The sequence below is a fragment of the Armigeres subalbatus genome, chromosome 2 (genome assembly GCF_024139115.2).
Source record: "Armigeres subalbatus isolate Guangzhou_Male chromosome 2, GZ_Asu_2, whole genome shotgun sequence".
In the NCBI taxonomy this organism is placed as follows: Eukaryota; Metazoa; Arthropoda; class Insecta; order Diptera; family Culicidae; genus Armigeres; species Armigeres subalbatus.
Genome location: NC_085140.1, coordinates 204,729,376 through 204,749,341, shown reverse-complemented (window position 1 = coordinate 204,749,341; position 19,966 = coordinate 204,729,376). Strand labels below are relative to the sequence as shown.

General features: G+C 41.4%; 1 protein-coding gene across 2 annotated transcripts; it reads left to right on the top strand.

Annotated features, from left to right (window-relative positions):
- The first annotated feature begins 1,102 nt into the window (after positions 1-1,102).
- Positions 1,103-12,428, top strand: LOC134211531 (tyrosine-protein kinase transmembrane receptor Ror2). 2 transcript variants are annotated; one of them, XM_062688461.1, is made up of 5 exons: positions 1,103-1,743; positions 8,812-9,091; positions 9,159-9,401; positions 10,714-11,893; positions 11,959-12,428. In XM_062688461.1, the coding sequence occupies exons 1-4, from the start codon at positions 1,411-1,413 to the stop codon at positions 11,883-11,885; spliced, it is 2,028 nt and encodes a 675-aa protein (XP_062544445.1). In that variant the 5' UTR covers positions 1,103-1,410; the 3' UTR covers positions 11,886-11,893; positions 11,959-12,428. The 2 variants fall into 2 exon arrangements, with proteins under 2 accessions (XP_062544445.1, XP_062544444.1); XM_062688460.1 differs by having other exon boundaries at positions 10,714-12,428.
- Positions 12,429-19,966: the final 7,538 nt, after the last annotated feature.

Here is a 19,966-nt window from a genome sequence, read left to right as displayed (position 1 = left end):
GTATCATTGAAATACGATGATACATCTATTCGCTGAGTACCCTGAGCGACTTTTCAAATGAGATCGGAACAGTCGTTTTCGGTTTTAATCTTTTCCATCTTTTCGCACCAAATGCTGTCTGTTTCCGCATAATGCATCAATCAAGGGTCTGTCTCATTTGGAGAACTAAACTTAAAAGTGACAGTTCGAAAATTAAAAAAATCACCCGGCCATAAGAGTAGCTGGTTGCTACACACTTCAAATTTTAAGTTTACCGATTGCCGAGAATCCAACAGCCGAGATATTGGTAATAATTTCGACGAATTTCGGTAAATGTTTTACCGAGATTTCAGTAAACTGTACCGAGTCATTGGTAATCGTTACCGAGATCTCGGCAAAAAATTAACTTTACCGAATTTCGGCAAAATATTGACGAAATTTCGGTAAAGGAATTACCGAATTTCAGTAAAAAATAACCAAGATCTCGGCTGTTGGAATCTCGGCAAAAATTTTACCGAGATCTGAAAAATAATTTAAGTGTGTATCCAGCAATTCCAATAAAATGATTCGCTGAAAAATGATTCGATATCTGTGAAAAGAAAATATATTTTAGTTACCAGATAAAGATTGTCGCTTCGATTCCCTTTGTTCTGCTGTCCGAAACATGTGTGGTACATAACTGTCAAAACGTATGTATTTTTCCTTCATTGACATTTAGATCCCCTATCCTCACCAGCAAAAGATGTTCCGGACAGCGACAATCTTTATCTGGTAACTAAAATATCTTTTGTCATAAGTAATCTTGCTCTGCCAGCAAGGTTATTCGATAATAAACAAGGGCCCCATACGCCTGTCACTGGCGAACAACGCTCGTGTACTCTGCATCAAAGCTTAGAACCAGTGTTATACTGAGATGAAATCACCATTATATTTTATGTGCGTGAATCATATAAAAAAGCGATTTGAGTTACCCCCACTACATGTGCAGCATTTGAAATCCTTTTATCAACAAGGATATTAATAACCAACTGAATACAGTAGGGATAACGCACAGCGCTAGTGTGAGTTCCTCATGCAATTTGCAACTCACAGCGGAGTGCTTCCGCGAAGAATGGGTTGACTGTCAAAAACGAAAAGATACACAAAACGTCAATGGACGCAGTTTTCGCCGTAAAATTAAAAAAAATGTAATTTTTAGGGTAATACATGTTGGAGAATCATTGAAAAATGTGGAATGTCATCATTCATTGTGCTATGAAGAAGATTATTTCGATTTTAGTGGAAAGTGTACAAGTGATTGTCCGGTAAGCAGCATCTTAAAATCGCGAGACAGGCATCGTCCGTAAATAAGAGGAAGGACGAATCGGATTACAAAGAAAGAATTATACACCGATTTTGCGGGAAGGTAGCACAACGTAAAGAAAAGCATAGATGGCACGGACACTAGTGATAAAACAATCATTTGCATTGATTCTGCTGTGCTTAACATTGTTTGGAACCACACCCGGGAAAATAAAGTTAGTAGCGGCTGGGGCCACAGACGGAGCATCCACGGTGGGGGGAGACTTTGACGATCCGCCTGATGATGAGGAAGGCTATTGTGCCCCGTACAATGGGAAGGTCTGTAAATCGTTCGTCAAGGGCCGGCAAGTTTGGTACAACCGAGAGGATGGCTCCGGGGGATGGCTGAACGAACAGATCACCGCAGCTCTTTTCAGGGATTTAATCAACGATCTTCCGGATTATTGTAGACCAGCAGCTGAGGTAAGAAACACATTTGGATAATTGTTGTAGTGTCTCAATATTAGAAATTATATGAAGTTCATTTGGCCGGGGTTCTACCAAAACACACCAAGCGCTAACGAAAAATTTCCCTTTTTTCTGCCCAAGCTTTCGTGTAGCAGATTTAGTTGATCACAAATTGTATCGAATATACCCCAGTCTCATAAATGTGAATATCCTAGAATTAGGCTGACCAGATCATTTTGGTGAAAAAAAGGGAAAAAGGCGCTTGCAAAACGGGACATGTCAAAAAACCTTGTGATAAAAATCAAGAGCTGTGGAAATTTCAAAATGTTTGGGCTAAATTTTCATTTTCCATGTAAAAAATTGAAAACATTTTAGAATGAATCATTCACATCATAATCTTCTATTGTACTTGGTTAGTTGTGGAAAAATACCAAGCTACAAATATTTCACTCTTAAAGGGATGCGGAAAAAATACGAAGAAACAAAATTACGCATCTCCAAAATTAAAAAATGTGGAGATTTTAAATTTTATTTTAATCTACTCTTGGGCAGGTATTAAGGATTTTATACTTGGCGCCTTGATGTTGCATGAAGAAGAAGAAGCAGAAAGATGATAATCACAAAAATCTCCACGGGGAAGTATACGCAAAAGTGTTTAAAATTCTTCTCAAAAATTCTAAAAGCAATTTAAGGTGACTCGGGGAGGCACTACACACCGTGTTATTTTTCCTATCTTTTGTCTTTTTCTAGTATTATCACCTCGTTATTTTGGAGCGGCGTATTTCGGTTTTTAGCTGTTTGATATAACTGTAAATGTATCAGCATATAGATTGCGAGTAAGCACGCGCCGGTGATACTTTTCCCAAATCATATTTGTTGTAGGAAAAAAATTAGGCTTATTAATTAAATTAATTATAAATTAAAATAATTATAAATTAAAATTAAGAGATGAAAATGATGACGATTTGATGATTGTTCGTGCTTCCCGTACCACCTTAATTAAAAATGATAAGTTAGACTTCTCTTCTTTTGTATAATAAACACAATATTTCAGACGGGCTTGGTAGTCATATGGCTACTGCTTCTGTCTCATACGCAGGAAGTCATGGGTTAAATCCCAGGTCCGTTCCATTCTCCTACTTAAGCGCTGCAGGAAGTTTGTTGGAAGGGATCAATGGTGCGAACATTTAGAGGTAATCATACCATCTACCAGAGCTGCGGCAACACATAGGAGCTGGGAACAGCTTTCATAGTGATCGGGTGGTGGCCGATCAACGAGAGAATGTGCAGGTTGAGCATCAAAGGCCGGTTCTTCAACTTCAGCATAATCAACGTCCATAGCCCACACTCCGGAAGCACTGATGATGATAAGGACGCATTCTACGCGCAGCTGAAACGTGAGTACGATAGCTGCCCAAGCCACGACGTCAAAATCATCATAGGAGATTTGAACGCTCAGGTTGGCCAAGAGGAGGAGTTTAGACCGACTATTGGGAAGTTCAGCGCACACCGGTTGACGAACCAAAACGGCCTACGACTAATTGATTTCGCTGCCTCCAAGAATATGGCCATTCGCAGCACCTACTTCCAACACAGCCTCCCGTATCGGTACACCTGGAGATCACCACTGCAGACAGAATCACAAATCGACCTTCTGATTGATGGACGGCACTTCTCCGACATTATCGACGTCAGGACATATCGTGGCGCTAACATCGACTCTGACCACTATCTGGTGATGGTTAAACTGCGCCCAAAACGGCAGCATCTCGAGGCAGCGTTGCCGGAAGAGGATGAGCCCTCTTGAGGACTGCTGGAATACATTTAAAGCAGCCATCAACGACGCAGCGGAGAACAACGTCGGGTATATGGGTCGAAGTCGACGGAACGATTGGTTCGACGAAGAGTGCAGGCAGATTCTGGAGGAGAAGGACGCAGCGCGGGCGGTCGCGCTGTGGCAAGGTACCCGGCAGAACGTGGAACGTTATAGACGGAAGCGGAGACAGCAGACCCGCCTTTTTCAGGAGAAGAAACGCCGCCTGGAAGAAGCGGAGTGCGAGGAGATGGAACAGCTGTGCCGTTCACAAGAAACACGCAAGTTCTACCAGAAGCACAACGCATCCCGCAACGTCCCGCGAGCCGAAATGTGCCGGGATAAGGATGGGAGCATCTTGACGGACGAACGTGTGGTGATCGAAAGGTGGAAGCAGCACTACGAGGAACATCTGAATGGCGCTGAGAGTACAGGCAGTGAAAGTCAAGGCAGCGGAGGAGATGACTACATCAGTTCAGCGGACGATGGAAGCCAATCAGCCCCACCTTGAGGGAAGTTAAGGATGCCATTCAACAGCTAAAGACCAATAAAGCAGCTGGTAAGGATGGTATCGGAGCTAAGCTCATCAAGATGGGCCCGGAAAAGCCTGCCACTTGCCTGCACAAATTGATAGTCAGAATCTGGGAAACTGAACAGCTACCGGAGGAGTGGAAGGAAGGGGTTATATGCCCCATCTACAAGAAAGGCGACAAGCTGGAGTGTGAGAACTTTCGAGCGATAACCATCCTTAATGCCGCCTACAAAGTGATATCCCAGATCATCTTCCGTCGTCTGTCACCATTAGTGAATGAGTTCGTGGGAAGTTATCAAACCGGCTTCGTTGACGGCCGCTCGACAACGGACCAGATCTTTACTGTACGGCAAATCCTTCAAAAATGCCGTGAATACCAGGTCCCAACGCATCATCTGTTCGTTGATTTCAAGGCGGCATACGACAGTATAGACCGCGTAGAGCTATGGAAAATTATGGACGAAAACAGCTTCCCTGGGAAGCTTACCAGACTGATCAAAGCAACGGTAGATGGTGTGCAAAACTGTGTGAAGATTTCGGGCGAACACTCCAGTTCGTTCGAATCGCGCCGAGGACTAAGACAAGGTTATGGACTTTCGTGCCTGTTGTTCAACATTGCGCTAGAAGGTGTCATGCGGAGAGCCGGGGTACGATTTTCAACAGATCCAGTCAATTTATTTGTTTCGCGGATGACATGGACATTGTCGGCCGAACATTTGCAAAGGTGGCAGAACTGTACATCCGCCTGAAAAGTGAAGCAACAAAAGTTGGACTGGTGGTGAATGCCTCAAAGACAAAGTACATGCTTGTGGGCGGAACAGAGCGCAACAGGGCCCGCCTGGGAAGCAGTGTTACGATAGACGGGAATACCTTCGAGGTGGTCGAGGAATTCGCAGGGCTGTTACAACAGTCGCGGATCTCGCGATTTTCGCGTTTTTCGCGAATTTCGCGGATTTGTCGCGGATTTACCCTTCCAGTCGCGAAAATCGCGGTTCCGTCAAACATTGTCGCGAAAATCGCGGATTTATAACTACAGTCTCGCGAAAATCGCGATTTCCTCTATTTAATTTTAGGATGAATTCAACATGTCGATTATTGTTGAACGATAGATAGGTTTTTTTTTCATTGCCCGACCATCAGTTGCGTCAATTTTTGTACCATGCTTAATGACCCCCACTATTGCAGGCATCTCATTCAAACCATTCAGTATTCGCCCTTTGTTTTATTATGTATTCCAATAACTTTGTATAGGCTAGTTTTTTGTTCAGTTCCATGTGTTTTTGTTCTATTACCTGTTCCACTTACTGTCTGACTGAACTTGAGCCTTGAGACTCCAGAAGACTCCTACGATGGATAGCACATACGGCGTTGTAATGCTCACTATAGATGGCTAATCACTAGATCCTGGCAAGTTCCTCTTTCGATTGGGAGATTACTCACTTACGAGCTAGCTTGCACATGTGGGGGCAGAATCTAACTATTTCCGCTTACTAAGCTTCACTCCGATATAGATTCATTAACTCTTACGTACTCAGTTAATCCTGGGCCAATTGCTAAAAGGCGCACTGAAGTTTAGTACCCTCAGGTCTACTTCAATTGCAAAACACCATCGTGTACGCGACCTACCATTAAGCCCACCTACGGTTAAGATTCGTCAAGCTTTGTTCGGGCCTCTGCCGAACCATTGCGCTTGCTTTTGAAGAAATTGGTCTTATTATTTCCTAACAGGCGGATTGATGGAAGTACAAAATCCAATGACTGATCAATAAATAGCGTACTAAAAAGTATAATTCAAATTTAACCCTTGATCTAACTGGCGTTTACCTATGACAACAGACTGCCATCCTATAACTAAATGCATATATACAACATCGATTAGAATGGAGGGTTTCCCGGAAACATTAAAACTTGAATTTCTTCCGGGCATAGTTCAACACTGCACATATAATTTCTGTGGCTCGTGATATGGTTGAAGCGTTAACTATGCAGTTTTGGGTATTACAAAAATTAGCGAATGTTCTTTCATTTTCTTTTCTATCAACGAATATGCCAATAGATTAGAAGCAAAAATATTGAAATTTCGCATTAATAAAACGTGTTTTAAAGGAAGAAACTATATTTTTGTTTGTCGCGGATTTCAATTTGCCAGTCGCGAATTTCGCGGATTGGAATTCGACTAGTTTGTAACAGCCCTGAATTCGTCTACCTTGGATCATTGTTAACGGCTGATAATAATGTCAGTCGTGAAATACGAAGGCGCATCATCTATGGAAGTCGGGCCTACTACGGGCTCCAGAAGAAACTGCGGTCAAAAAAGATTCGCCACCGCACCAAATGTGTCATGTACAATACGCTAATAAGACCGGTTGTCCTCTACGTACATGAAACATGGACAATGCTCGAGGAGGACTTGCAAGCACTCGGAGTATTCGAGAGACGGGTGCTTAGGACCATCTTTGGCGGTGTGCAAGAAGACGGTGTGTGGCGGCGAAGAATGAACCATGAGCTCTCCCAGCTCTACGGCGAACCCAGTATCCAGAAGGTAGCTAAAGCCGGAAGGGTACGATGGGCAGGGCATGTTGCAAGATTGTCGGACAGCAACCCTGCAAAGATGGTGTTTGCTTCCGATCCGGCAGGTACGAGCGAGCGAGATTGGCAGATTGGCGTATTCGAGGATGGAGAGATGCAGCCTCGAACCGTGTATTGTGGCGTCAAATTGTTGATTTAGTGTTATCTGTTTAGATGTAGACTAAATAAATAAAATAATAAGTAGGAAGAAAGAAGGAAGAATTAAGAAGGAAAAAGAAGAGAGAAAAATAAAGAAGAATAAATAAGAAAGTAATCTTGGCTTGGCAAGAATCAAAAACCAAATACAAGAACCAAGAAGAATAAAGTCTTGTTCCTTCCTATGTTACCTCAAAAAAAATTGAGCTGTATAGACTAAAAAATAAGAAATCCGTATAAAAATTGAAAGATAACAAAAAGTCGCAAGAAGGTTACGGATCATTTTAGTGTGTGCTCCTATTAACGTCAAATGTGAATTCTTCCACTAAAATTGGTTCCTCATAATTTTTCAGCCTTTCGAGTTTTAGCCTTTTGTTATTTCAACCTTATGTAAGATTGTTACATCTTCGACCTTTCGTGTTCAGCCTAATGAGCTTTCAGCCTTATGTGATTGAGCCTTTCGTGGAAGACACCAAAAAACTTATTCTATGTAGGGGAACTGTTCCGTTTTCCATCTCACTGAACATATATTCATATATACATATTATATTCAACAAAAAAAATACAGCACCATTCTCGTCGCTTCTTTTTGCTAACACGCGTGCTCACTGGTGAAAAAAAACACAAAAATAAGAAACAAACCAAATTTCTTTTCATTGCTTTGTTTTTAATGAGATGGAAATAGGAGCTATGCGATGAAGTGCCGAACCGCTCCCATATTTGATATTATATTCCTGCCTAAAATGTTGTATTTTTAAGCTCTTTGGAATAATCAATAAAAAAACGGGACAAATTAAGGATTTTTTTAGCTTACGATGGGACAGCACAATGAGGTCTAAACAACGGGCCTGTCCCGTTAAATACGGGACTTATGGTCAGCCTACATTCAGGCTGCTATGTTGCACTGCACATTTCAGTGATGCCCTCAAAGAAGTTTAACGATCATGACTAAAGATTCGCATCCTGTCTTAAAATCGATTACTAATTATTGGGGCGATTAATCAACATGCGGTTTTTGTTGGGTGAAAGCTATTGAGTATTCCTTCTAGCTATGTAGGTTTTCTTTTAACCTGCGCTTAAAGGGGAAGCGTCATTAACAGTATAATGAGAAAATAATTTTCCCCATACTAATTTGCATGCACATTTGAAACGGCTTGTGCTAAATCAGTTTTAATCCAAATGATCTCAAATTTTTAGAGAACACTCAGAATATGATAAAGAATCACATAAGCGCTGTGGAACAAAATCGGTTTTTTGAATCACCCTAATAGGCATCATAGAAACATCTTTTTTTTAAACAATTTATAAGATAATAAAACGTCTTTAATCAATGTTTATTGATACTTATTTCGAAGGCAGGTTATCATCAAGGTGTTTCATGGAAAAATCAGCAGATTTCGCCTCACTTCTCCCTACGTAAAAAAATAAGTGTATGGCCCCTATAGACGAATCCAAGTAAAAATAAGAAGAAGACACACGACAGTGTTAACTTTGACAGATCCTACAGCGCAGCATAGGAAGATCATTTTAAAATGCTTATAATAAATTCTAGACAAAAAGTAATTAAAATTTGATTGAAGTATGATACAGAAAAAGTTCCGAACTGTTTAATAGATACATTTTTGGAAAATATTCAAAAAATTGAGATAAGCTTCCGAATATGTAATTCAGAACCTTTTCCGTATCGTACATCAATCAGATTTTAATTACAATTTATCTAGAATTTATTATAAGCATATTAAAATGATTACATCTATGCTGTACTGTAGGATCTGTCAAAGTTAACACCGTCGTGTGTCTTCTTCTTATTTTTACTTGGATTCGTCTATTTGAGAGGATTTTTTTTTTTAATTGGATTGGAAAACTTTTCAATAAAACTTATGAGCTTAGGATTTTATCAATTCATTCACTTGTTTTTCAATCCCATGCACTCAACCAATAGAACAAAAGAAAAAAGTGACATTTGTTCGGCTTTTTAAAACAACTTATTTTCATTTCTGTATTTGATTCATAGAAACTGCTATGCGCCTTTGCGTTTCCCCAATGTGTCATCCGAGATGGAGTGACGATCCGTTTACCCTTGTGTTACGAAGATTGTGTGGCAACGCATCTACAGTTCTGCTACAATGATTGGGCCCTAATAGAGGAGAAGAAAGAGCGCGGCGATGTAATTAAGTCGAGGGGTCATTTCCGGTTGCCCAATTGCGAGGATCTGCCGCGATACAACAGAACGGCCCGACACTCCACTTGTTCGCATGTCGGCCTTACAGAGTTGGTTCAAGAAGAAGTGACATGTAAGGGATTATGAATATTGGAACGGACTGATGACAATGAATAATGTGTTTTATTACTCAATTTCAGATGACTGTCGGATGGGCAATGGTCGTTACTACTTGGGAACGGTGAATGTTACTGCAACTGGCATACCGTGCCAAAAGTGGGATTCTCAAGAACCACATTCTCATCATAAGCCACCGCTGGTATTTGCTGAGTTACAGGAAGCGGAGAACTACTGTCGGAATGCTGGCGGCGAAGAACCGACTCCTTGGTGCTATACGACGGATAAAGGTGTTCGCTGGCAGGCCTGTGATATACCATTATGTCGTAAGTATTTTAAAAATAAAAAGAGTAAATTAATGATTTCGTGTGTGTTACTTCTACGTGAAGTTAAACGATTTACAATGATATGGAAATGCTAAATATCATCTTCCAAACTTGGACGTACATGTTCATGATAGAATTAGAGGCGAAAGTATAGAATTGATAGTTCAGTTAGGATACGGCAGGCATGAAGAATGTTTTTATAGGAGTCGATTTGAAAGCGAGCGGAGGGCAATATTTGTGATGGCACATATCACACGACCTTCCTTCTGCCAAGCTCCCGTATGAAGGGGGAGGGAAGAATATCAGTGTGGAAGCTGATATTTCTTCACTGGCAAAAGGAAGGTGGTTTGACTTGCTCATATGCCATCGCGTGCGGAAGGATTTGCTATCGACGAGTACTGTCTCCAAGTTCTCTCCGAGGCAGCCAAGTTGGTTGCGACGAGACGGACGCAATGAGAAAACAGAACTGTGCAATAAAAATCCTATTCGACTAAATGCTGATGTCATATTAGAAATTTGGAGACAGTACTCGTCGATAGCAAATCCTTTCGCACGCGATGGCATATGAGCAAGTCAAACCACCTTCCTTTTGCCAGTGGAGATATATCAGCTTCCACACTGATATTCTTCCCTCCCCCTTCATACGGGAGCTTGGCAGAAGGAAGGTCGTGTGATATGTGCCATCACAAATATTGCCCTTCGTTCGCTTTCAAATCGACTTCTATAAAAACATTCTTCATGCCTGCCGTATCCTAACGGAACTATCAATTCTACACTTTCGCCTCTAATTCTATCATGAACATGTACGTCCAAGTTTGGAAGATGATATTAGCATTTCCATATCATAATAGAAAGAGGTTGTAAAAAAACATAAGCTTGGAAAACTATCAGCAATTTGAATTTACTACTCTGCTGTGGTAGGTTCGGACATATCTGTTCCACGGAATGCCAAGGACAAATTGATAAAAGTTTTGATCTTTAACCTCATTTAATCCCCTGCTGTTGTCCAGATCTAGGTATCATGAGGTAGCAGTTGCTGGGGATTTATCAAGTTGATAAAATTTGGCGCGTTTCGCAATGAATGTAACTCCGCAATTTAGTTCTTATTTGTCTTGCCCAGTATTCTTTAGTTTTATGACAGCTGACGTTGTTCATCTGAGTAAAAGCTGCTAATTTTGACAGCCTCCCTATGATGTTTGATTAATATCCTCTAACAGTATCAATTTAATGCTTATCAGTTTTCTCACGCTAGAACGTAAAGCATTTGAAAAAATAACTTCTCATTGGTTTTCTTCCTTTTCCATATTTCCAGCTAATTCTACCGACATGAGTGCCACCAAAAAGCCCGTTAACATTGTGATGGAATCGGTGTTCACTCCGTCAATGATTTTCTTGCTCTCCGGAATTGGATTCGTTGCGATTGTCTTATTGCATCTTATGGTGTTCCTATGCTACCGAATCACCCGTTACAATAGCAACCGTCGACAAGGGGCGGCTGGATACAATACCGCTTCAACCCAGGACACGCAAGGAATCGACATCAACAAACTGCCCAGTAATATAAATTACCATAGAACCGGAGCTCAACTGAATCCCAAGTTGGAGAAACTCGAGTTCCCTCGAAACAATATCATATACATCAAAGACTTAGGTCAAGGAGCGTTTGGACGCGTTTTCCAGGCGAAAGCTCCGGGTTTGATAGCCGGTGAAGACTTTACATTGGTAGCAGTGAAAATGCTAAAAGATGAAGCTAGTCAAGATCTTCAGGTGGACTTTGAAAGGGAAGCATGCTTGCTGGCAGAGTTCGATCATCCGAACATAGTGAAACTGCTGGGAGTCTGTGCTATTGGACGTCCGATGTGTCTTCTGTTCGAATTTATGGCTCGAGGCGATTTGAACGAGTTCCTACGACAATGTTCACCATTCGCTCAACAGAATCGGGCCGACAACATAACCACAGAGCTATCACACGGAGATTTGCTAAGTATAGCATCACAAATTGCGTCCGGAATGGTGTATCTATCGGAGAGAAAGTTTGTCCATCGGGATTTAGCCACGCGGAACTGTTTGATCGACGACAACATGGTCGTAAAGATAGCGGACTTCGGTCTCTCGCATAAAATCTACCTCCAGGATTACTACAAAGGGGATGAGAACGATGCCATTCCGATTCGCTGGATGCCTCTGGAGAGCATCCTGTACAACAAATATACAATCGAATCCGACGTTTGGGCGTATGGAGTTTGTATTTGGGAGATTTTCTCCTTCGCCATGCAACCGTACTATGGCATGACGCACGAAGAGGTCGTCAAGTTTGTCAAAGAAGGCAACATGCTGAGCTGCCCGGAAAATACACCGCTGACAGTGTATGATCTGATGCGGAAGTGTTGGAGCCGGAAGCCTGCGGATCGGCCCAGCTTCCCGATCATTTATCAGAAACTGCAGCAAATAAGAGCGGATTTTGACGGGAAAATGCTGATGTAGTCGATTCGGTAAGTAGCTTACGTTCATTTTGTTCTCGGTATGAATGGGTTTTGTTTATCAAGGGTATTTACAGGAGTATACCATTTTATCTATGACTGTTTTAGTTATCTGACTGCTTTATTTGCATTTGCAAAACAAATTCTAGACTTGACTTTTGTTCAACGATTATTAGAACTGAAAAGGTGACTGATTTTTTTAGTTTAACGAAGGCTTTTGTATAATAGACAGTTTTTTACAGATTCATCGCGCATCACATAGTTGTTTTAGAAGTTTTAGATTCAGGTTCACTTTTGCGGTACGTTGGGCTTTACAAAAGTAAAATGGTTTAATGTTGGTCTACGTTTATTTATTCAGGTCGCCACAAATATTGTTCAAGCTTTAGCAATTTCCAAATTCACGCTCTGCTTCCATAATTAAGTTATGTTTAGACTTCTTAAACAATAAGGTGAGATTCTTCTGATTGCCGGTACTTAAGTCCGAGAGATCTGCTTTCATTGCAATTACCATTTTTTATTCTACTTAACCATACCTCAGATAGTCGTACAATTCTAGACCAACATTTGAAAAGGGCGTAACAGCCAAACACTTATTCTTTCTGATTCTTTGTCTACATATATAGCTCTATATGCGGACGAAGAATCAGAAGGAATAAATTTTGGCTGTTACGCCCTTTTCAAATGTTGCTCTAGAATTCGTTTTGTGCGTATGCAGAATATGCGGCCGCACGCACATCTTCCTTGATTGCGCACAGTCAGCGAGTGCGTGGTCTACCCCGGAGCCGATGTCCTTTCCCAAGTTCTCTGCTAAACATCGCTTTTGCTGTTCTCTCCTCCGGCATATGCATTACATTCTATAACATGTCCACTGTCCAGTCAACCGATTATCTGCCGTATTTTGTCATCATTTTTGTACACTTAGTATAACTAGCGCCCTTCACCATTTTCCATCACGCCTCCAAGTATTGAACGCAGTATTTTCTACCTCAACACTCCGAGAATTCGTTTGCTATTCTTAATGTCCATGTTTCATGGCCGTATAGGGGTACTGGACGAATCAACGATATGGTCAGAACTAGTTTTGCCCGTTTCTATAAGCTGCGAGATTAAGGCGGCCTACACAAACAGTAGAATGTCCTTCTTGCAGCCGCAACACGTCGTTTCACCACGCGACTAACATCATTATACTTACTTGATACTTGATGGGCTACCGCCCTTCGATGAACCTGAATGGAGTATCCTTTTCCACTGGACTCGATCCTGGGCCAATCGCCCTGAACATTGAGCGCCCTCAGGTCCCCTTCAACTGCAAAAAGCCATCGTGTACGCGGCCTTCCACGAAGCCTGCGGCCTCTTCCGGGTTCTCTACTAAATATTATCTTCGCTTGACGTTCTTCCGGCATACAAACAACGTGACCAGCTCACCGTAGTCTGCCGTGTTGAATAGGTGATTCATGCGACGCCGCCAGATACCGTTTCCTGTTTACCGCCGAATATTGTCCGCAGCACCTTACGCTCTAACACTCCGAAAGCTCTCCTCCTTTAAACGTCCATGTTTCATGGCCATATGAAGCCACCGGAAGAATCAGAGTAGTATACAGCGCGAGTTTTGTTTTCGTTTGCAGACTACGGGACTTAAGCTGGTTACGAAGTCCGTAATAAGCCCTATTTGCAGTTGCAATACGCCTTGTCACCTCGCGGGTAACATCATTATCGCACGTTACTAATGTTCCAAGATACACAAATTCTTCTACCACTTCAAATTTTCCACCATCCAGCACCATTTCGCTACCACCACCACTAATGAACCCACGTTGATTGCCAGCGACCATGTACTTCGTTTTGCTGGTATTGATCGTGAGTCCAATCCTCGCTGTCTTCCTCTTAAAAGGCACAAAAGCCTCTTCCACGGCACGGCGATCAATCCCGATAATATCGATATCGTCCGCAAATCCAAGGAGCATATGCTATCTTGTGATAATGGTATCGCTTCTTTGCACACCAGCTCTCCTAATCGCTCCCTCGAGCGCTATACTGAACAATAGAATCGAGAGTGCATCACCCTGCTTTAATCCATCTAAGGTAACAAATGACGTCGATATTTCATCCGCAACCCTTACACTTGATTTCGATCCGTCCAACGTTATGCAAATCAGCCGTATTAGTTTCGCCGGAAAACCATGTTTAAGCACAATTTTCCATAACTCATTCCGTTTCACTGAATCGTACGCCGCCTTGAAATCAATAAACAGATGATGTGTCTGCAAGTTGACCTCCCGGAATTTATCAAGGATTTGTCTCAGGGTAAACATCCGATCCGTCGTTGATCGGCCCTCACAAAAACCTGCTTGGTATTCGCCGAAGAAGGACTCTTCAAGCGGTCTCAATCTGTTGAACAGAATACGGGACATAATTTTGTACGCCGAATTAAAGAGGGTTTTTCCTCGGTAATTGGCGCACTCCAGTCTGTGCCCTTTCTTAAAGAGAGGGCAAATGAGGCCGTCCAACCAGCTAGCAAAACTTCATAAAGCTGTCCACTGCCATGTTTGAGAAGTTCAGCCAGGAGCTGGTCCTACCCCGCAGCCTTATTGTTTTTCAGCTCTTTGACAGCGTTTTTAACCTCATCTAGTGTAGGCGACTCCACAGCTTGTCCATCGTCGCTAATGTTTATTCTGTTCACCGATGCACCGTCACTTTCACTATTCAACAAAGTCTCGAAGTGTTGCTTCCACCTGGCAGCCACTTCGGTTTTATCTGTCAGCAAATTCGCTTGTTGGTCGTTGCACATGACGGGAGACGGCGCTGTCTTTCTCCGCATGCCATTGACAGGCTCATAGAACCTCCGCATATCGTTCTGCTCCATTTTTTCCTGCGCTTCGTTAATCACTTGTTCTTCATATTCTTTCTTCTTTCTGCAGTGGGTTCGTTTTTCGGCTGCTCTTGCTTCCTTGTACCGATCTCTATTCGATCGGGTACCCGACACCAACATCCGGCTTCTGGCAACGTTCTTCTCGTCTGTCACTCCGTGACACTCCACACAGAACCAACCCATCCTGGGTCGCCTCTATGCAGAGCCTACAACCTCTCGTGCTGTTGTGCTCACCGCTCCATGGATCGACTCCCATAGATCGTTGATGTTGTCGCTTACGTTGATTGCACTTATCCGTTCGAGCTTCTGGCGGTACTTAGCCGATACAACTTCCGCCGACAATCGCTGGATATTGTAATGCACCTTTCGCTGTGGTCTTTCGTTCGATACAGTTGACAACCGTGATCGAATTTTACTTACAACGAGATAATGATCAGAGTCAATGTTTGGACCTCTGAATGTCCGCACATCGATAACATCCGAGAAATGGCGCCCATCCACCAGAACATGGTCTATCTGGTTGCAAGTTTCACCATTTGGGTGTCTCCAGGTGTGCTTTCGGATATTCTTTCGTGCAAAGTAGGTGCTACTGATGGCCATCCCTCTGGCAGCAGCGAAATTTACTAGCCGTAGGCCGTTGTCATTGGTAGCGGAGTGAAGGCTCTTCCTACCAATTATGGGACGGAAAAAGTCCTCTCTACCGACCTGAGCGTTATACCCGTAATCAGTCATGATGATTATCATATTTGAAAACAAATTATGATTTCAATTTGATATCTATATCAAAATATGTTTTCTATATGCTCTCTTTATGTTTTCAGATTTTGCTCGGGTAGCGTCTTCGATAACAATTTTCACGTCATGCTTTGGGCACTCTCCATCAAGACATTCATAAAATGTGTCCTTCACGTCGTCGGATTTATCGTTTGTCGGTGCGTAAACGTTGATTAGGCTGTAGTTGAAAGATTTGCCCCGTATCCTCAATACACATATTCGTTCGCTAATGGGTTTCCACCGCATCACTCGCTTCATTTGCTTGTCCATCACTACGGCCACGTTCACTCTAACCTTCTGTAGTTCACGAGCCAGAAGGCTCACTCGTCCAGGTTCATTTAGGGTCCTGACATTCCAGGTACCGAGTTTCCAATCATAGTCCTTATTTTGTTGCCGGGTCGGTTGCCTGTTGCTGTGGTATTTGAGAGACTTCAGTAAGCTACCTTACCGGGGTCGCGTTACCTACATCACTAAATAGTATAGTCTTCTCGTCCCATGTAAAAGCCCAAGCGAATGGTTGCTGTACTCAGTTTCGACAGATTTTATTAGCAGCCTTATTCTATTAGTCCCTCGTTTAAAAGGCACGAAAGCCTCTTCCATTGCTAAGCGATCTACACCAATAATGTCGATGTTATCCGCAGAACCAAGGAGCATGTAAGATGTAAGACTTGTTGATGATGGCTTCGTTTCTTTGCACACCAGATCTTCGCATTGCATCTTTAGGAAGTCTGTTGAACAGCAGATTAGAAAGGCCATCTCCCTGCTTAATTCCATCTAACGTTACAAATAAATTAGATGTTTGACCGGATATTCTGACGCTTAAATTGGACGCATCCAGCATCGCACAAATCAGTCTAATAAGCTTTTTTTAAATCAATTCGTTTATTTAAGGCTCACACGCCGTATTTACAGCTTTACAGAGCCGCAATCCATATTTATTTCACCATTTTCTGGTGTTACCCGTCACGCTTTTATTTTTCATTAACAAAACTTTCTCTCTTTTTCCAACATTGTGGGCCGTATTTGAGGAACACTGGCTACTACAAACTTTTTTGTTTCACTTTCTTCACTTCTTCGCTTTGCACGCCTCCGCTTGTGAGTAACTTCATTATGGTCAGCAGATGAGCTCGATGTGTTGTCATCAACGTCGGACCCCATTCGTCTTCCTTCCCCTGTCTTTGTTTTTCAGTTGTATGTTCGATTGTGATGATACTAGCGACGTATTGTTTATCGGAGGAAAATCGGCTACGGTAAATAGCTCGTCTGATTTTTTCGGCGTTGATGGCATTGCTGATGGTGTTTTATTTTCGGTAGAGGTGTTAGATTCATTGTAATTGTAATTGTAATTTTTATTGGGAACGATTACAATTACAATGAATGATTGAATGCATGATTCATTACATTTTTTTCCCCGATGGGCCGGGTGGCCACATTGCCGGCAGGATTTGGGCTGGTTGAAATAAGTCACCATTGTAATCTCGTTTTCCATTGAAACTAACGACGCAATGTGTTGGAACAAATTCATCCTAAGGACACGTACGCCATTTGCTATTCCCGGAAAATAGTGCTTCCATGTTTCGTCTCTTAAGCCCGCAGTCCACTGTTTGTCATAATGACAAATATTTGTCAAGTTGATCCGGACATGGATATCAGGCTGACTTGACAAATATTTGTCATTATGTCAAACAGTGTAGTGATAGCTTTATTGAGATAACTTCCCCGAAGTTTATCATAAAGTCGGTTATTTTAGAGTGACTCATCGATAGTGGGAGATCGTACACACGAACGGTTACCGCCTCGCAATCGACGTATACAGGGATTCTGAACTCAAAATCTCCACAAAGCATTGTTCGCATCCAATTGTGGTCCGCTTGATAGCGCGGAACAATTTCTTGCTGATGCATTTCTATAAGCACACAGTTGCCAGAATTATGCAACTGTATGCTTTTTACGTCACTTTACTGAAGCTTGATTTCATTCTCCAAAAACAATTTAACTTTCCCAGCATCAGGACGATTTGGGACTACACTAAAATCTATAACAAGAATGTTTTCGCGCACACCACACATTTTCTATAGCCTGCGAACGTGACGAAAGGAATGAAAGTAAACGCGTCCAACTAGAGCGATGTCTGATTGCTAACTGGTTTAATAAGCTTTGCCGGAATGCCATATTCTAGCATTATCTGCCACAGTTCATTTCGTTTCACTGAGTCGTACGCTGCCCTAAAGTCCACAACAAATGCTGACGAATTTTGTCAAGGATTTGTCGCAGAGTAAACAACTAGTCCGTTGTTGGTTGTTCTTCTCGAAAACCGCTTTGGCATTCGCCGGCGAAGGTCTCCACAAACGGTGCAGTCTGTTAAACCGAATCTGTGAGAGTACCTTGTAGACGGTATTAAGGAGTGTTATACCTGAATAGTTAGCACATTCGAATCTGTGCGCTTTAATATAGATAGGACATGTTTGCACAGATTTCAAATCATTCAAAGTAGCCCAAGTACCGCAATGTTTGAACCATCCTCGAGTAGTTTAGCAAACGCCATTATACCAGTTAGTGTAGTTCGGGAAGAGCAAGAATAGGGTTTCATTAAACTAGCTCAAGGTTTTATTTTCCTAGATTATAGCCATACCATACTATCTTAGTTACAATCTTACGACGGAGCAATTTAGACTTTTTTCATATTAATGTGCTGGTAACTGATATGTACTCAGCATGATCCACTACAACAAACATCAATTTTATGACGTTATAAGACAAAAATGAACTGAAACAATAATTTATTAATCCTCTCTACATTGATAAAGAATTGCAACACTCAATTTCTTTATCAATTAGGTTTAAGCTTTTAATGTAGCTCGTAGATTAATTATCGATTGTGTAAATTTTTATACTTTTTCCACTGCCCTAGTGCTGTATGATATGCATTTTGATTATTCCAATTCCATTGGCATTACCAGTTTGAAAATTACTATAATCTCAATCCCAGTTCACCTAACCAAACATTACGATAAGATGAAAAGCTAGTTAAAGTTTCCGAATTTGTTTCCAATTTTCCTGTGTATTTTCTATCGGACATAAAAGCAAAACATACACCTATATTGAAATAAAATGACAAAATTGCCGCTATGTTTGAACCGTACCTACTAATCATATTCATCTAGCCAGTTCAAAGATTGCTATTCTAGAACACCTGGAAATTGATGTTATACTACATAAAATGGTCTCAGACAGTAATGATGATTATGTCACTTTATTGCAGTTAAGTAAAATGAAGGTATTTTATGATTTAATAAAAAATTGAAAAGTACTACGAAATATAATAAAACAAACGGAAACGAGTGGTTAGTACTACAAACGCAGAGCATAAATTTTCTATTTTTCTATGGCTTATAAGCGAACGGCATCGTTTCCGATATTGAGTTTTTGTAGCAGTGATGAAAAGAATGAAGCATAATAGTTAGGATTCGGTGGCAGCAGAAGTATATATTCAAGAAGCAAGATTCAAAAGAGTGTTGATACGATTAAAGTATTGCCGGTGTTTTATACCAACCAAATAATCGATATGTCATAAAAGTGTATTGAAAACCACAGTTTACCTTAAGCCCACTGAACGATGAAAGATTGATGTGTGTGAAGGCATTAACCGGAAGTGGTAAATGCAAATCCAAAGAGAGACCATTCATTAAATCTAAGTGAGTATATAAAAAACGGAATGCTGTATAAAATTATCAGAGGTGTTTTACAGAAATAGAATATAAATGTGTTTGTCCCCAAGTAAAATAGTATCTGATAGAAGAAGTGGACCGAAAGAAAGCCTATAAATAATTCAAAGTTATAAGTTAAGTACTTAATTAACTAACTTTTTCACTGTTATAACTTAATGAGAATAGATATTAAGTTGAGGGAGAAGACCAAATCCAAATGCAAGCGTATTAGTGGATGATGGAAAATGTTGCTTGTCCGAATGTAGGTAGTAGTGAAAGCTTGTTCGCCGTATACGAACGTCACGCACACAGAATATGGATTTCCTTACCTTAGTATATATGCTCAATGGTTATAACTTCTATTTTTCAGTTTGATGATATTATTGGAAATTTTTTGTTGGTTTGGTGGCCGTGCGGCTAGCGACGTCAATCGTCTAGACGCAAGGGCTATGGAGCGTGGGTTCGATTCACGCTCCGGTAAGGAGCAAACTTTTCGTGATCGAAAAATTCTCCACCGGTCCACTGGGTGTTATGTGTCCTGTTCGTTGTCTAGGTGTTAAAGTGTTCAGTCTGTACGACCTTTGGTCGAAGATGGTGTTCTTCAAAAAAATGGAATCAATCCTATATGTTAATTTGCAGTCTTTTAAAATGGTGACAGTCAAAAACTGTCCAGTTGCGACCAAGATATTCTAAATAATCGTTAGTGAGGTAATTCTTAGTAAATTGATAAATTAC

Coding starts and splice junctions, on each gene's coding strand:
- LOC134211531 (XM_062688461.1), top strand. CDS start 1,411: ATGGCACGGACACTAGTGATAAAACAATCATTTGCATTGATTCTGCTG. Junction 9,092..9,158: donor GGTTCAAGAAGAAGTGACAT/GTAAGGGATTAT, acceptor ACTCAATTTCAG/ATGACTGTCGGATGGGCAAT. Junction 9,402..10,713: donor CTGTGATATACCATTATGTC/GTAAGTATTTTA, acceptor CCATATTTCCAG/CTAATTCTACCGACATGAGT.